This window comes from Pleuronectes platessa, chromosome 16 (assembly GCF_947347685.1).
Source record: "Pleuronectes platessa chromosome 16, fPlePla1.1, whole genome shotgun sequence".
Taxonomy (NCBI): domain Eukaryota; kingdom Metazoa; phylum Chordata; class Actinopteri; order Pleuronectiformes; family Pleuronectidae; genus Pleuronectes; species Pleuronectes platessa.
In genome coordinates, this window is record NC_070641.1 from 1393773 (window position 1) to 1411809 (window position 18037).

At 43.3% G+C, this 18037-nt stretch overlaps 1 protein-coding gene across 1 annotated transcript in view; it reads left to right on the forward strand.

Moving 5' to 3' along the window:
* tspan4b (tetraspanin 4b) overlaps nucleotides 1-17807 on the forward strand; it is a 61450-nt gene extending 43643 nt beyond the window's left edge. Inside the window, exons 7-8 of the mRNA XM_053443011.1 lie at nucleotides 14962-15045; nucleotides 15473-17807. Coding sequence (XP_053298986.1) covers nucleotides 14962-15045; nucleotides 15473-15541 — 153 coding nt within the window. The 3' untranslated portion in view covers nucleotides 15542-17807. The remainder of the gene's footprint in view (nucleotides 1-14961; nucleotides 15046-15472) is intronic.
* Nucleotides 17808-18037: the final 230 nt, after the last annotated feature.

Here is an 18037-nt window from a genome sequence, read left to right on the forward strand (position 1 = left end):
GTCTCTCCAGGCTTGGGTTAGGTTGGGATCCTGCAGCTGGCCGAGCCAAATTGTCCTGGCCTGAGACCTCCCTCCATTTCAGCTTCCGGAAATTGAGAGAACAGCTCGTCTGATTGTATGTCTTCCAGGGGCTCCACCTCAGCTGACCGTTCAGGGTCTGTTGCTGTGGTCTGGGTGTGGACGGCCTCACCCCTGTCGTCATTAGTAGTTTCTGCAGGGCTTCCATCGGGAGATAATACAGCCCAGGCGAGGCGAGCTACGGAAGACTTTCCATCTTCACCGATCTTTTTCTGGTTCGCCGTTTTGGGTCCCTTGCCTCCGCTGGCCAGTAGCGGGAGAAGAGGGGGCTGTCCCGGCCGAAAAGCACAGGAACCGGCAGTTGCCCGACGACCCCAACCTGCAGAGTGAATCGTCCTCGAGGAGTGATCACTTGGATTTTTGGAGGTTGGATACTTCCGGGTATGCCCATGGATGCAGGACACAGACATCTCTTCACCCCAGGGGGCACTGGCGAATTGTGGTCGAACGAGAGAGACCATACTTCCGGAGTCTAAGAGGGCCTCTTTGTATCTCCCAGCAATCTTCACCGGTAACTTTGGGGCTGGTGCTCCCTCATGGGCCCAACAGGTAGTGAGGTGGTGGCAGTAGAGACCCTTGTTATCGGTAGACCTGGCTGTCGGCATCGACTGATCCCGATCCGAACTCTGGTTAGGTGTCCCTCTCTGCCCCAAGGAAAACATCGTGGGATTTGAGGAGGCCACTGGGTTCGTCTTGCAGCCGGTCCGGTCCAGCCAGGGGGCGTTCGGGCTGGTCTGGAACTGACAGCTTTGCCTGCCATCTCTCTCTCTGTCTTGGCTTTAGAATTGTTTGGAAAGCGTCTGGTTCGCACTCCTCAGTAGCACAAGACAATCTGGCTTCTGTGTCCTCTGGTTGAGGTTTAAGAAGGCTCCTGATTGCCTGGTTGATTCAATCCACCTGTGAGGGGCAATCAGAGACACCTGGGAGCTCCCTATGAGAATCCTCTGGGGTAGTACCACCCATCCAACACCATGCCTCTGGATTGCCTTTGTTTGGCTGTACTCAGTCATGTGGGGCACTGCTCACCGGCTGGGCCATCACAGTACCATGACTTGGGAGAATTTGTGATGGAAATTTATCTTGAGATATGAAATAATGAAATTCTCAAACTGGAGTTGCCATTGAGTCTTTATAATAGTAATCTCTGCAGAGTTACACAACAAGCACGGGTATTCGGGATGGAACAACTGGCTGCAAATTCAAAAAAGCCAGGACTTATACAAAGAGGCGTTTTACAAGACAGTGTGAGAAAAAGAAGACATGCCAAAACTAATACAAAGAGGTGCTTCATAAAACTTAATATGAAAAAGATATGAAATCCTCCTCTGTGTCTATCTGCTGTGTCCGTCCGCTGTAGCAAACTCCCTGTTTGCCAAGGCCACAGCAGTGAGACACCTGGTCAGTTGAATTTTCCCTTACAATCCTCCATTTGATCATCAATAAAAATATGATCACTAACGAAAAATAATCAAGGAACATAATAATCATTATCAATAACAAATCGACGAAAAAGAAAATCGACGAATCTGCAACCCTGGTACTTTGCGTACATAAAGAATCACTGGTGATGAGGCCACAATAGGTAGCCACTGCTGTTTTTGTTGAAAGAAAAAAAAGGTTATTTTCCTGTAATGGAGCAAGCATTTAAAATGAAAAAAAATGGAAGGAAATCAGGTCAAACAAAACATCTTCTCATTAACCATTATCAAAATTGTAATATAAATGTAATAAAACGTTAAATGTCAACATAAAGTATATCTAAGGTTTAAAATATCCAGTAAAAGCTTTTAAAATTCAAGCCAGGAAGTAAAATTGATATGTCAATCAAATTTCATTTGTATAGCCCATTCACAAATCACAATTTGTCTCATAAGCCTTTAACATGGTGTGACATTAACCCTCATGAAGCGTAAGGAAGAAAACTACTCAAAAAACCCTTTTCACAGGGTGAAAAATAAGTAGAAACCTTAGAGAGAGCCACATGTGAGGGATTCCTCACCCAGGACGGACAGAAGTGGTATGTATATATTATTAAGTAGAGATGAGCCGGATATCAGTCAATATCTGTGCTCGGACTGAATGAAAATCCTCACACAGCGTCACAGCGCTCCTCCCCTTCACACACCGCTCTGCTCACTCACACACAGAACAGCTCTCTGTCTCTCAGTCACTCAGGTTCGCGGGTCTTTTCCGTTAACGTTTAGGGTTTCTTCAGCTTGAAGTTTGTTTTGATTTCAGTTTGTACTTACTTATTAACCAGTAGAGTTCTGTTAAACGTGGGTTTGTTCAGACGTGGTGCTGGTAGAAAGCGACTCGCGTTGCGTCTCTGCCTGTCGGAGATTTTTTTTTAAACAGTTTTTTTTTTTTACTTCACGCATTGAGTGTCTGACTACTCTCTAGCGTCTGGCTACTCTCTCTCTCTCTCTCTCTCTCTCTCTCTCTCTCTCTCTCCCTCTCTCTGCCGGTCGTTGGAGTTTTTAGTTTTTTTTTAAACCGTCAGTTGGCTCTAGCCAGTTTTATTTTACTTCACGCACTGAGTGTCTGACACTTTCTAGGTAGTAGTGGTATAAAAAATATTACAAATTAAGCTAAACACACACACACACACACCTGGTGTGGAAATAAATTAAAAAGAAAGTTATGTTGAGTATGAAAACACAGCATGTGTTGTATTCATTGTTGCAAAACTTGTTCTGTAAATAGTTTGTTTGCTATTGTGATCAAAACCATTGATCTAAAGCTCAATGCTGATGCTGTCCTGTAATAGTTTTCTAATCAGCAATAAATATAACAATTTCTGATCAACCCATATCAATTGCATGCTTAAAATAACATACTGGTTAAAGCCCCGCCCGTTTCAAGACCTACTTCCGGGTTAAATCCAGCCCACTTCCGGGTTAAATCACTACCACTTCCGGGTTAGGCCCCGCCCACTCCCAGTACGGATACGGATACAGATAATTCATATGGTTAACAGATACAGATAATGCTGTACTCTCTCATCCCTATTATTAAGTATGTACAAACTTCATAAAGTAACACATCAACCTTCAAAATTCTGAGATTTAAATTAAGGCATCATAAAATATGAAGTTGAAAGGATAATTGCAGTAGCTGTTTTTGTCTAGTGAAATCACTAAGAAACACATTCTGTGTTGTGGCAGAACGGTTGTGAAGTTAATTATACATCACTCTCGTTGCTTCTTATTCAGTAGGAGTATCAGTGTATGTGCATTCAGTTGAAGACGTCAGCTGGTCCGATGGAGCTGGTACTCGTTTGCAGTGGCTGGCGTGGATCCAGGTGGCTCTTTCAGCAACTTTCACTGCTGTGTAGGTTGTGAGCAGTATCTGGTAAGGGCCTTGCCACCTGCGTTAGCGCCAATTCTTTCTCCGGAAGTCCTTGACCACCACGAAGTCGCCTGGCTGGAGGATGTAAAGCGGTTCAGTAGCTGGATGAGGAAGGGAGGATGTCACCTGTCTCCTGATGTCGGAAAGAAACGAAGTTAGGTTAGCACAATAGGACAACATGTTATCATCATACAAGTCCTATGACTTGTATGATGATACAAGTCGTTGGACTTGTATCATGGATTGCGGTTTGTGGATCGCGGTGTTGGATCCAGTGTGGCGGATTCTGAGTCATGTGGGCTGATCGTGGTGCTGGTGGAGGACCCTGTGTTGTGTTGGCATTGGGCACGGGCGGTGGACCAGGACCGCGGTGGTGGCTCGTGATGGGTCCTGGTGGGCGGCGGTGGACGGTGACTGAGGACTGGAGTGGCGTCTGGTCTGGATGGTGGATCGTGGTCTGGATGGTTGATGACCATGGACTGTGATTGCAGCGGGACTGCTTGGCATATCATGTTGGGGTTGTCCTTCGGGATGTCTACCCTCATCAAATGCTGCTAGAGACTTTGATTATTGATGATGTTCTCCTACACGTGGCATCTATTGCACTTCTGTCCGTCCTGGGAGAGGGATCCCTCACATGTGGCTCTCTCTGAGGTTTCTACGTATTTTTACCCTGTTAAAAGGGTTTTTAGTAGTTTTTCCTTACTCTTGCTGAGGGTTAAGGACAGAGGATGTCACACCCTGTTAAAGCCCTATGAGATGAATTGTAATTTGTGAATATGGGCTATACAAATAAAATTTGATTGAAAATTTGATTGATTGAAGTCTGTGGATGGAAGCGAAGAAGACTGAGGAGTCACACCAATGTGGGGAGGAGTTGCAAAAAGAATCTCATAAGGTGAAAGGTTAGACCTGGTTCGTTTTCTCATCCTCATGTACATAAGCACCAGAGGCAGGAGTTTTGTCCATGCAAGACCTGTGTCTTCACAGCACTTTGCAAGTTTAGCTTTGAGTGTGCCGTTCTCTCGCTCCACAGTTCTACCACTGGCTGGATGATATGTGTGTTCGCACATCCATACCTAGATGAGAACCAAGTTGTTTGACAGCTTCGTTTACGAAGTGTCTGCTGTTACTAGAAATCCTGCTAGGAATTCCTCATCGTGGAATAATGTCTCTTAACAATGCTGTGGTGACCACACTTTCAGTTTGTTTTGAGGCAGGAAAAGCTTCAACCCATTTTGACCACATGTCGATTATCACTAAACAGTGAGATTTACCTTCTGATGGTGATAGGTCTATGAAGTCCATCATCAGATGTTCAAAAGGTTGAGTAGGTGGTTGGTGTGCTGCCTGGCTGGTTATAGCCACTGGCCTGCCAACATTGTGTGTGGCGCAGATTACGCATCCCTGACAGTATTTTTGAGCATAGGTGGAGAAACCTTTCGTAAAACAATCCTCTGTTATCATAAATAACATCCCCATTTTAGATGTGTGATCTTTGCCATGAGCTAACTCAGCATAATGGGGAAAGAAATGTTTTGGCAAACAGGGTTTGTTGTCAGGACCATACCACACACCAGCTCGGAAACATAGCACCGGACTTCTTCCATAGGGAGATATCAGGAGGAGTAGCAGTGGACTGTACTGCAGAGAGAGAGGAGGACATATCAGATGTGAGTGCAGCCGCTTGTGTGTGTGTGAAAGAGGAGGTGGTAAGCGAGCTGCAGCTTTAGCCGCTGTGTCTGCTTTGGCGTTTCCCAGAGACACCACATCCGTAGCACGTGTGTGTGCAGCACGTTTGCATACAGCAACAGTCTTTGGGAGCAAAATGGCAGATAGAAGATCTGTGATGAGACCATGGTGTGCTATCTTTTTACCAGAGGATGTGAGGAAGTTTCTGTGTTGCCAAAGGGCGCCAAAATCCTAAGTTACACCAAACGCATATCTGGAGTCAGTGTAGACTGTGTGTGTTTTACCAGTAGCCAATTTGCATGCTTCCGTGAGTGCGATGAGCTCTGCTGCCTGTGCTGAGAGGTGATGAGGAAGAGAACTCGAGACAAGGACTTTGCTATCTGATCAAACAGAGAAACCAACACATTTAGTACCAGAGACAGGGTCACGTGAGGCGGACCCATCGACATACAGAATCAAGTCAGAGTTAGAAGAGGTTCGTCAGAGAGGTCAGGTCGTGGGGAACACTGGACTTGAAGTGGAAGCGGAAGCGGAAGAAGCGTGGCTTGGTTCAAAGTTGAACAGCGTTTCACTGTGATGTTGGGCATATCAAGAAGAACAGTGTGATACCGCAACCAGCGAGCAGCAGAGATATGTGAGGTCTTCTGTTCTGTAAGAATGAGAGACACAGCATGAGGAACAAGGAGTGTCAAGTCAGAGTAACCTACTATGTCTCGTGAGGCAAGGACGGCTTTTTCACAGGCGGCCACTGCACGCAAACAACGTGGAAGGCCAGCTGCCACCGGATCAAGTTTGGCGGAGAAGTAGGCGACAGGGCGAAATTTTATCACCATGAGACTGAAGGAGGACTGAAGTCATGCAGCGGTCTCTCTCATCCACAGCCTGAACAAACGGTTTGTCAGGGTTAGGGAGAGCAAGATTGGGAGATTGCTGCAGCGTCTTCTTCAGTGTGACAAATGCCTCGTCTGCCTCTGGAGTCCAAACGACACGTTCGTGAGGAGTGAGTGATTTGCTGTGGTACAGAGCACCTAAGGGGGCTTCAAGAAGAGCAAAGTCGGGAATGAACGTTCTACAGAAAGAGCATATGCCGATGAATGACATGAGTTGTTTCTTCGTCAAGGGTTTTGGCATGTTAACAATAGCTTCTACTCTCTTATCAGACAGCGATTTGCCCCTCTCTGGTGACGACATTAACCAGAAACGTGAAAGTTTGTTGTACTAACTGTAGTTTGCTGAGGCTGACTTTATGGGCCTCACGAGCCAGATGTCTCAGCAAAGCGATCGTGTTTGTTTCACATTGCTCCTGTGTGGGACTGGCAATTAGTAGATCATCAACATACTGCAAGAGAGCGGAACCCGGAGTAAGGATGAGTGGTTCAAGACTGTTCCTGAGAGCCTGATTGTATAATGATGGAGACTCACAGTAGCCTTGACATAGTCGTGTGAATGTGTAGGCCTTGTTTTCAAAATTAAAAGCAAACCAGTACTGGCTGTCCTTGTGGACAGGTACACTAAAAAAGGCATTGGATAAATCTACAACCGAAAACCACACTGCATTAGGCGGAATTTGGGAAAGCAATGTGTATGGGTGATCAATAGGCGATCGGAAAATTACGGCCTCATTCACAGCCTTCAAATCCTGCACAAACCGCCACTCACTAGGTTGACCTTTGTCTCTGATCTTCTTAACTGGGAACAGTGGAGTGCGGCCCGGTGATTCAGGACAGGGGACAATTACGCCAACCTGCAAAAAGGATTCAAAAACAGGACGTATCCCCTCCACTGCTTCCTGTCTGAGTGGATATTGTTGTTTACATGGTCTATAATCAGATTTTGGAGTGATTTTGACTGGATCACAATTTCTGATGAGGCCCACATCATATTTGTCTTTTGCCCACAGTGTTTCAGGCAGATCTGAAAGTAAAGGAGAAACATCAGAGGTGCTGGACAACATTGCATAAGAATGAAGGTGATTTTCAGTCACAACAAATGAGCGTGTTGCTGTAAAATAGAAGGTTGGAGACGTTTTTAGATCAAATGCACTCAGACTGGGGGAATACATTAAATCAGGCGTGGTTGTGGGTTGCCAATCAACGACAGCCTGGCATGATCTAACAACAGTCTTGCCACTGGTCATCATGGGACTTGGAGAGCGAGATGTGAGGGCTGGAATTCGAGACGCGAAACAGTGCCAACTGCTGGTGAGTGAGTGATACGGCAGCTGCACTTCTGGAACCAGACCAAAAAACATTAGATACATTCAGAGAATCATCAGAAAAAGGCAAAAACAGAGATTCATAAACATGATCTGCTGTGTCTGTCACATGTGAGGTGCAATGCAATGAATCAGTGTGCATGAAGTCTGAAAAAGGGCTGACAAGAGAGTGTGACGTGGAGAGCAGATCAGTGGAGGCATTTATAGGAAGTTGCCACCGATATGCAAACAGCTGCTCATGTGTGGTCTGTGACATTGTGAATGTGGGTGAAGAAGAATTGTGTGTAACCGTCACTCCATCAGAGGAGGATACTGAGTTGAGGCCTGACACAATCATCAAATCTCTTCCTAATAGATTAATTGGGCAACAGGGAGACAACAGAAAACCATGTTCCAACTTTATGGGATGTTGTTGAGGTTTGTCAAACTGAGCAGTGCATTTGAGAGGTTTTGTGAAATTTTCTTTTACAGTAGCAGCGCTGGCACCTTGAGAGAATATAAAGCGATCGCTCATGTCAGGAGATGTTGGCCAGTCTGACGTCCTAACCACAGAATAACCTGCACCAGAGTCAACCATGAAATTAAGTTAGTGACCGTTAACACACAGCATCACTATTGTACTTAACATAAGTACCACAAAGTTGTGTGTGATCTGGTGATTGTGTGTGTGTGCGGTTAGTAACGCAAGCTGATACTTCTTTGCAGTGGCTTCTGTGTGTGCGTGTGTGTGCTTCTGTGTGTGTGTGTTTCACTTATCTTTCTCTGTTCCTCGACGGGTAAACTGGACGTCTCCTCTCCGGTTGTCATCTCCTCCCTTTCTCTATTTTGTTGGGGAAGGCGGTCTTCAGGGCGTTGAAGAGTGTGTTGAGAGCATTGACATATGCGGCATTACCCGCATCCTCCCAATCTGGTGAAGTCAGACGGAGGTCACCTCCACAGTGCTGACGTATTTTGGCAAAGTCAGTGGGGCCTAATTTCTTCATTAGAAGTCGTCTGATTTCAGACACTGTTGGCATGAATTCATGGCAAAATGTTTCAAGCTTGAGGGCAAATGCTGTGTCAGAGTTCCGTGGGTCTGGGAGGTGATTTAGTGCTTCGGTCATGTCTGCGTCAGTCCAGGGGCGGTAGACGAGGGCTGGGCCGGTTGGTCCCATGACGTTTATCATAGGAGCAGTTATAACTTCTCCCTGCTGTTGACGAGTTCTATTTGCAATGGGAGAGAAGGAATCGGAGCCCATAGATGAGGAAGAGGTGACGTCATCATTCAGTCCTCCAGCTACCCCGTCTCCATAGACTGGCAGAGTCTAAGCGTTTTAAGCGTTTTTTTCCTGTCCCTACACTCTGCCTCTTTTTCCCACATTTCAAGACACTTTTTATTGTCTTCAATGTCTTTACACATTGCGACCTTGACATTTTTCTTGCTTTTTAACTCTTCCTCTCTCTCTTAAAAGTTAAATTTTTTTGACACTGAATGACCCGTTATGAGGAAAACCAAAGTCTCTGGACCATACTGGAAGAAATGTCACACTTTCCCATCCGTGTCTTGCAACCAAAGAATCCACAATAGGACCCTCTGGGCCTTGGGGTCCTTGACTTCCCTTGTTACCCATCCTATCTGGTCCATGAAGCTGGCTTATCCACAATTTTCATAACCTTATTAATTAGCTGTGTGAAATCGGACTTATCAACAATTTTCACAACACTCTAATTTAAGACGTGGACGTCTCCATGAATCCTTGTTTCTTTCGCTGCTAAACAGGAGAAGCCTTCAACTAGGATGATTGCCACAAGATGGGTCAGATTAACACTAATAATCCACAATAATCCAGAGAGAATGACTAATACACCTGTTAAAAAAAACAACCTTTAAATGTTTTATTTCTAATGCTTGGTGTTTTATTTGAGAAATCAACTTAACAGTCACAAAAATCTGAATTTCAACATCTCACCAGATATAAGATGACCAAAGAGAGGTCTTTGGATCCCTGTGAAGAAGGTCCGGAGCCCCAGTTTTTTCGGCCCTCTCTTCTCTTCAGTGTTGGAGGTAGAGACAGAACATTTCTCTCCCGGTCGATCAGCCACCGAAGGCTTCTCGGGTCCAGACAATCTTTCAAGGGATCCTGTTCGTGACGCCAAATTTGTGATGGAAATTCATCTTGAGATTTGAAATAATGAAATTCTCAAACTGGAGTTGCCACTGAGTCTTTATAATAGTAATCTCTGCAGAGTTACACAACAAGCACGGGTGCTCAGGATGGAGCAACTGGCTGCAAATTCAAAAAAGCCAGGACTTATACAAAGAGGCGTGTCACAAGACAGTATGAGAAAAAGAAGACATGCCAGAACTAATACAAAGAGGTGCTTCATAAAACTTAATATGAAAAAGATATGAAATCCTCCTCTGTGACTTTTTGCTGTGTGAGAGCAGTGAGACACCTTGTCAGTTGAATTTTTCCTTACAAAGTGTTTAACAAACAGCAAGCCTTCAGTCTCCCTCCACATATCTTCATCCCTTTAATGGACTTTAATGGACCTTTGAGCTCCTAGATAAGGCTACAGTGTTTTCTGAAATGGACCTCATAAAGCCTACCACCTCATCAGGATCTGTAAAGGGTATGAGTATGGTGTGGTGTTCAGGGGTGGACTGGGACAAAAATTCAGCCCTGGCATTGTCTGTCCAGACCAGCCCACTACATTATCAGCGGACACCACATAGAAGTCCACAAATCTCGCGGCGTTACCACCTATCTCAAAGAGGGCAACAAGAAGGGAGGCCACACACAAACCTCTCAAGCCAAAAGTAAATTTATTTAACTCCAAATCAAGATAGCTCTAACTACGTAGTGGGATGTGTAAAATATGTTACGCGTCAGTGGTGTTAACAGTGTTTGGATGTGTGAAAATAAGGTGTGATGTATGTTGTAAGGTGCAGAAGCAAAGAAAAACAAAGGATGAGGGCCCCATGCCCCTGGAAGCAGCCTTTAGATCTGCAGCTGAAGCCCAGCCCAAAAGGGCAGGCCCAGGGTGACACCCCTGCCAGCTCTACCTTTGTCTGGAAAACAACTCCTCAGGCTCTCACATGTCAAGTGGTCAACCTGAGAAGGACATGGATACATTATAATGTCTCTAATCATCACAAATTAAGTATGATTTCATAAAACATAAAAAATGATAAACTCACCAGACTAGAGGAGACTCAACAGACAAACTTTGGTACAGTGAAGGCAGAGAGTGGAGGCAGACAGAGAGCAATCCTCGAACATGGACAGAGGGTGAACAACTCCTCAGGCTCTCACATGTCAAGTGGTCAACCTGAGAAGGACATGGATACATTATAATGTCTGAAAAATAAAGAAAATGTTTTCCTCTGTCCTGCACCTAAAGTTGAGAACTTTTTGGATGTGTGTTTCTTTTAAAACCTTTTGAAAATTATTATAATTATGAAGTATGAATTTATACATTAAAAAATACATGATAAACTTACCAAATTCTAACAGTGGTCCCAAATGTCCACATATAAAACAGAGGGAGAACGACTCCTCAAATATATCACAACAACCTGTAATGGAGAATAATTGATCATTTAGTGTACATGATCACACCATTAAGGATGAACACATAAGCACAATAAAACTTGTGTGATAATAACAATAATATTAAATATTTCTCACCTTATCAGTGGAACATTTACACACAAATTATACCTTAAATAGTTATCACCTCAGTAAACAATAAATTAATTGAAAGATTACAATAAATTCAATGGCAAATATTTCAAATTAAACTAATTATTCCCTATAGGTTTACTTGTATTCTGTTTTCAATATAGCTTGATTCTGCATCTCTATTTACAGCTCAGCTATGGCAACAGTAAACAACGTTAGCAGCTCTTAACTAGCTTAGCTAAATCATCTGAACAATAATAACCCATAATATCACAATTCGGCATATTAAAACAAAATCAAAAACGTTTTCTACTTTGTTTTGGACATGTCTCAAAAATGTAGCCTAGCCAGCCCCAGGCCAACGTTACTTACCATGTCTGCCTCCACTCGCTCATTATTGTCGAGTCCTCCTCGCTCGTCTCCCGGCGCAGCTGCTGCTGCTGGGCTGGTGAACCCGGCACCAAATAGGTCCGTCAGTTTGGCACATTTAGCAGCCTCCACCCACAGAGACTTCAGCTTTTTTTCCCGATGCATCTCAGCGCCACCCGGGCTTTTTCACTCTTATTATCCATTTTAAGTTTCTGTCTCAGCAGCAGCCCGTCCCGCGACTCCCCCCGCCAATGCCATGAGGTCCCGCCCCACCCTGGTTTGTGTTGTGATTGACAGCACTGTCAGGGCTCTCTGAGCCTGTCAGCCCATGATTGATTGACAATGACAAACAATAGACCAATAATATGTGTCGATGCTGGCAACACACTGTTAGCCCTCTGTAGCCAATTGGCCGGCCCAATTGAAGGGAATTTAGAGAGGAAGAAGAGAAAAAAAAGAAAAGAAAAAAAAACTGAGCGGACCAGACCGGCCCACATTGGGTCAACGGCCCACCGGGACGATGCCCGTATGCCAGATGGCCAGTCCACCCCTGGTGGTGTTCAATACTCCCCTGGGTACCTCCGGGACATGCTGAACCGCTTCATCCTCATCCTTATTCACATTATGCTTATGCTGCATCGACTCCTAAAACTTATTTATTTATTGTTAAAACTGAAAAAAGTGAGTTCAACATCTCTTCTGTGAGTTTCCTGAGTATTATCATTGAGCAGGGGCATGTAAAGAAAGATCCAGCCAGGGTCCGGGTGGTGGCAGAGTGACCACAATCCCTAAGCAGTTGCAATGTTTCCTTGGCTTCACCAATTTCTAGCAGTTCTTCATTTGGGAGCAAGGTAGCGGCTCCTCTCATGCAGCTCACCTCCACCACCACCTCTTTTAAATGGGCTCCTGAAGCCAACACAGCCTACACTACACTTAAGTAGCTCTTCGCACTTGTGCTCTGGCATCCTGACCCCTTGCTGCAGTTTGTGGTGGAGGTGACTCAAGATTCGTGAATGGGGGCCATCCTGTCTCGTCGGTCTCCCCAGGATAAGAAACTGCATCCCTGCGCCTTTTTCTCCAGGTGCCTTCACTAGCGGAGCGAAACTATAGGGGAGAGCGGGGTAATGTGAGACATTTTTTACATTTGCTCCCCTCTAGGCGAGCTAAAATGATATATCAGTCAAATGTACACATTTCCCATTAATTCAGGATGTTTCCTAGCATTGGAAATGATCAGAATGTCTTCAGGACAAAGGGCAGTGAAAATATGATTGTTTTTAAAAAAGTGGTCTTGTGTCTCACTTTACCCCAGCTAAGGGGTAAAGTGAGACAGACAAGAGAAATCAAGGGGGTAAAGTGATCCACTTACTTTTTCCACTTTAGAACTACCATAACAACACATGTTGTATTAGTTAAAATCCTGACAGCTAGATTCACAACCACACATCCCAAAACTAATATCGGACTAGTGACAGAATCATGGGGATTGGTCAATTAAGCACATTTATGATTATTATGATTCATGTGATAGCTTACCTGCACATTGTTTCTCTGTCCATTTGGCAGGGACAGGGATATTGTTTTTCTCTGCGTATTCAAATGCCAGTTCACGGCACTTAACTGGAGCAAGGCCATGGAACTGGTCAGCTAGTTGTTTCAAGTGTTTGGCAAGCTCCTCCTCCATCTCATCTGTGAATATTCTCTTTGCCTCAGCTACTGCACCCCAGGCTACTGATTTTACTTCCCCTTTCTCTTTTTTTTTATGAATCTTTTGAGGGTTGTCTTGTCAATATTTCTATCCCTTCCAGCTTTTCTTAAGGACTTCTTTCCTTGCATGACCTCAGCGACTGCACTCTCAATCTCTGCGAGGGGTGTTTGGCCCCAGGTTGTCTTCCTGGTGTAGTTTCTTGGCATGATGGCTTTTCTACAATGTTTATGACATTAAAAAATAAAACATATGGAATGTAATATTACACTCAAATATGTTAAAGACTAAACTTAACTTGTGCTTCATGTCTCACTTTACCCCACAGTATTTGTCTCACTTTACCCCACAGCCAACATTTTAGAAAAACAACATCTCTTAGCAATTCAGGCTAATCTTCAGCTAGCATCAATCACATGGTTTTATATGTTGGAAGTTCATCAACATGTATGATATAAATTTTTCTACCTGAATCAATTTGTTATGACACAACAGTTGATTAAGTTCAAAGCAAGAAAATTAACTTTTACATGCAAAAAACACATTTTGTGAAAAAACATAATTACCACAGCACCAGCACCAACTTCTCCTTCATGGCAAGGGGGGAATGGGAGGGGCTTGAATACATAATGGTCACATGACCACAAATGTGTACCGTTGCCTGGATACAGGGGGTGTCTCACATTACCCGATGTCTCACATTACCCCGCTCTCCCCTAATGTAGAAAAATTAGAACTGTTAAGAACCACAAAACTGACTGTTCATACACAATACACAAAGTTAATTTTGTCCCACTCTCCAAGCAGCTGGTATTACATGTGTTCAAACTCCTGCGCATCCCTCTGGTTAATATTTTGGACAGAGACACTGGGGTTCACGGCCAGCCTCTCCTCTGGATACCACCAGCAAACAAATGGGCAGACGGAGCGGGCCTACCAGGACCTTGAGGTGGCTTTGAGCTGAAGCTCCAGCTTTCCATGAATAGAGTATGTCTATTCCTCCCTCACCAACTCATTCATGGCTTCTTTGGGCCAGAAAGAAGAAGTGGCAGTGTCTGGAAAGAGGTACAGGCTGCCTTGCTCCACTCCACGGCCCGTAAATCAGCGCCTCACTGAACGGACCCGCAACCCCGCCCAGGGCTTTCAGCAGGATAAAAGGAATGGCTGTCTTAGCCCTCCAGCCACTCTTCCCCAGAGGCCTCCGCTCAGCACCTGCCTGTCCCCTGCCATCAAAGCCCAGCGCCCTCAACAACGTTTCTATATACATTGAAGACACCCTCTAGTGTGTCCCTGTCTGCATTCTGGGTCCAGACCAACGTCCTTAAACACACTATTTACCATAACTTCATGTCACTAACATTGTCCCCCCTCTCATTCTACAGGTATCTCTGATTCTAGAGCAGGAGGATACAGATCTGTGACTACTACAACTACTTATTAGGAAGTATTATTATCATATATAATCATATATCATTACATCTAAAAGTATCACTCATGTTAAAAGGGAGTTCTTCCTCCCCACAGTTGCTAATACTTGCTTATTTTGGGATCTGTTGGGTTTCTCTAATATTGTAAGGTCTCGACCTACTATGCAAAGTTCCTTTGTTGTTTTAGTATAAATCTTTGATTGTCTTCAATATTGTATTTCTGCTTTGTAAATGTAATACCAATAAAGCTTATTGAATTGAATTTAAAGAGTCTCTCAGTGCGTCAACCTGTTATCATTTACTATGATTTTCTATGATTACTTGCAATCTACCCCTCACTTATCTGTGCATCTCATCTGTTCCTGTTATTCTTCTTCTGCAATACCTATTCCTTTCTGTGTGAGCTTCCTTGCCTTGTGGCTCACGTCCCTCATGCACTCAATCTCTGTTTGTCCCCTGCAGCCGTGCTATCAGAAGGCCAGGCAGTGGCTGCTAATTAACATCCCCTCAGTCCTGGTGTTTGGAGTCTGTATTGGTGTTGTACAGGTACGTGTCACCAAAATTTACTTTATTTTATATTTCAAAAGTAATCGTCAATTGAAAACCTTGTATTTCTTCTGAATTTTATTGTTTTTCCATCTCATAGGCCCATAAAACCTCAAATGCAGCAAATTATAATAAAAACACATTTTATTAAGTTCAACACATTTATTCACGCACATTACATTCTGTAGTATTTGTTTGACAAGGATGCAAAATCCGTGTGTGTGTGTGTGTGTGTGTGTGTGTGTGTGTGTGTGTGTGTGTGTGTGTGTGTGTGTGTGTGTGTGTGTGTGTGTGTGTGTGTGTGTGTGTGTGTGTGTGTGTGTGTGTGTGTGTGTGTGTGTGTGTGTGTGTTTCATTTACCTGTTCTCTGATTGTGTGGACAAAGATTAAATTTGTATTTGCCCTAAACCTCCTTTTGTCTTGTCAGATTTTGGCTCTGGGGTTCTCCATGATGATGTACTATCAAATTCTGTGTGCAGAGAAGCACTTGGACTAAGTGCAGACCAGATGTACGCTGTCCTTTATTATCACAATCTCCTCAAGGATCTAAATTTGGGTTTCAAATTCCCTGTAGGATTCCCCTCAAAGCCAACATGTAATAGACATGGGGCAGTATAAATATAGAAAGCAACAGACTGTGGAAGAAGAAAATGATGAGCAATGCTGGTTGTCTTTATACCAGTCATATGAATTTAATATCATGCACTTCAACATTGCTCAACAATGATGTTTTGTTTTATCTGTGGCATCCTTCAGCTGCCAGTCATAACAAGTCACAATTACATACAATTGCAATCAGAAATATTCAACCTCCTCACCTCAAAAGACATTATAGTGATGTGGATGGTAAATGGTAAATGGCTTTGTATATATAGCGCTTTTCTAGTCTTGATGACCACTCAAAGCGCTTTACAGTACAGCTCTACATTCACCCATTCACACACATATTCATACAGTGCATCTATTCGCAGCACTTAGTTATTCTATGTGGGGCCATTCGGGGTTCAGCATCTTGCCCAAGGACACTTCGGCATGCAGATGGGTCAGACTGGGGATCGAACTGCCGACCTTCAGGTTGGAGGATGACCACTCTACCCCTCAGCCACAGCCGCCCACATATATGAATGAAAGATAATGACATTAAATAACAAAAAACCTCATTAAACAACAAAAAATATTTATTGATACATATTTAAGTTAGTTTGACAACAGAAGTTGACTTAACTTTAAACTTTCAAATGAAAAATGTAACTCTTTTAACACATGTCCATGTGCAGTATTATTCAACCACCAGCTTCAGTAGTTTCTGGTGCATCCTCTAGCTTTTATAACTTCTAACAAACGTTTCCAGTAAGTGCTGACAAGATTCTTACACCTCTCGATCGGAATCTTTGCCCATTCTTCACGTGCAAAAGCCTATAGCTCAGTAATGTTTGATGGCTTCCGTGCTGCAACTGCCTTCTTTAAATCCCACCAAATATTTTCAATCGGATTTTAATCTAGTGACTGAGAAGGCCACTCCAGGACGTTCCAGGATATTTTTCTCAACCAAGCTTTGGTTGACTGGGAGGTGTGCTTGGGATCATTGCCTTGCTGGAAAGTCCAATGATCACCAAGGTTTAATTTGTCAACAGAAGGCATCACATTCCTCTTTAAAAATTGGCTTTTTAAAAACAACAATATTTTATAGGGGTTGAATAATTGTGACATTGCTATCTTAACAAAAAATTTCTGTTACATACAAATACTATGTAATGCATTTTCTGTGTTGATTTGATGTATCACTCAACTCATAAATAGGTCATCCGAAGCAGAATTTTGCTCTCTGAAAAAACTTTAATTGATAAATCCTTAAAATCTTTGGGAGGTTAGGGTTGAATATTTCTGATTGCAACTGTAAATGCATTGCTCCTCCAGGGAAATGCTGGCTCCTATGTCCTCTTAAAACTTAAAAAACACACATCTGCCTCTTCTTGTTTTACAGCATCTTGTTTATTTTTTAGGACATGCTATAAGATTAACCTGATCATTTACCCCAACCGCATGTCAAGAGAGAAAGAGAGTAAATCTGAATCATCTGGTTGTGTGTTGGGCAACCATTATGATGGAGTAAAACAAAACAGACAGAGAGAAATCATTGAAAGAACAGAAAATAGTCTATGGAGCACTTTGTTAATAATTTCAGGACTTGCATCTTATGCACTTTGAATGTTTCTGCTTGAGTGACTCTACAGCCACTCTTATTTCAATCTAATTTATCTAACCACTATACTTTATTGTCCGTATTTACCATATACGTCTATCGAACCTTATCTTTTTCATTGGAGCATATACATATAGATTATCTGTTAAGGCTCAAAAGCTAGATATGGCAGTAGTATACTAATGTAGACTAGTAACAATGTTGCATGCCTGTTCAAAATGTGCATAGCACACTGACAAAAAATAGCCAGAATGGATTGGCACTTCCTATCAGTGGAATTATTCAGGCTGGCCCTGTCTTTTTGTGAACTAAATTGGCTGTTTTATGGCTTAAAGGCTTAAAAATGACTGTAGCCACTGCCTGGAGAAGCTTTTTCTCTGTGCCACTAGCAAAAAGGGATAAATATAGAGAAGGATTCAGCTGCACTGACTTGCATGTTCATTCTTTGTGATCAACACAGACCCATCAAAAAACTATGCCATGAATAGGTCTGTATTTACTGATTTTGCTTTATTTTGATTAATAAATGTTCCAAAAAATAAAGGAACATATCAATGCACCAGGGCTCTGTTATGTTTCATAGGGGGGGGACGACGACAGACAAACTGAAGCCATACTCAACAAAAACAACACAACTCACAATATGCCAATCCTGTGGCCTGCAACGATAATGTAGCCTCAATGTGACTGTTGCAACTTTCATTCCATTTGATTTTTTCAGAGAGATGTTTTAGGTCTCGCAAAAAACTGGTGAAGCAGTATAAGACATTACTTACACCATATCCAGTC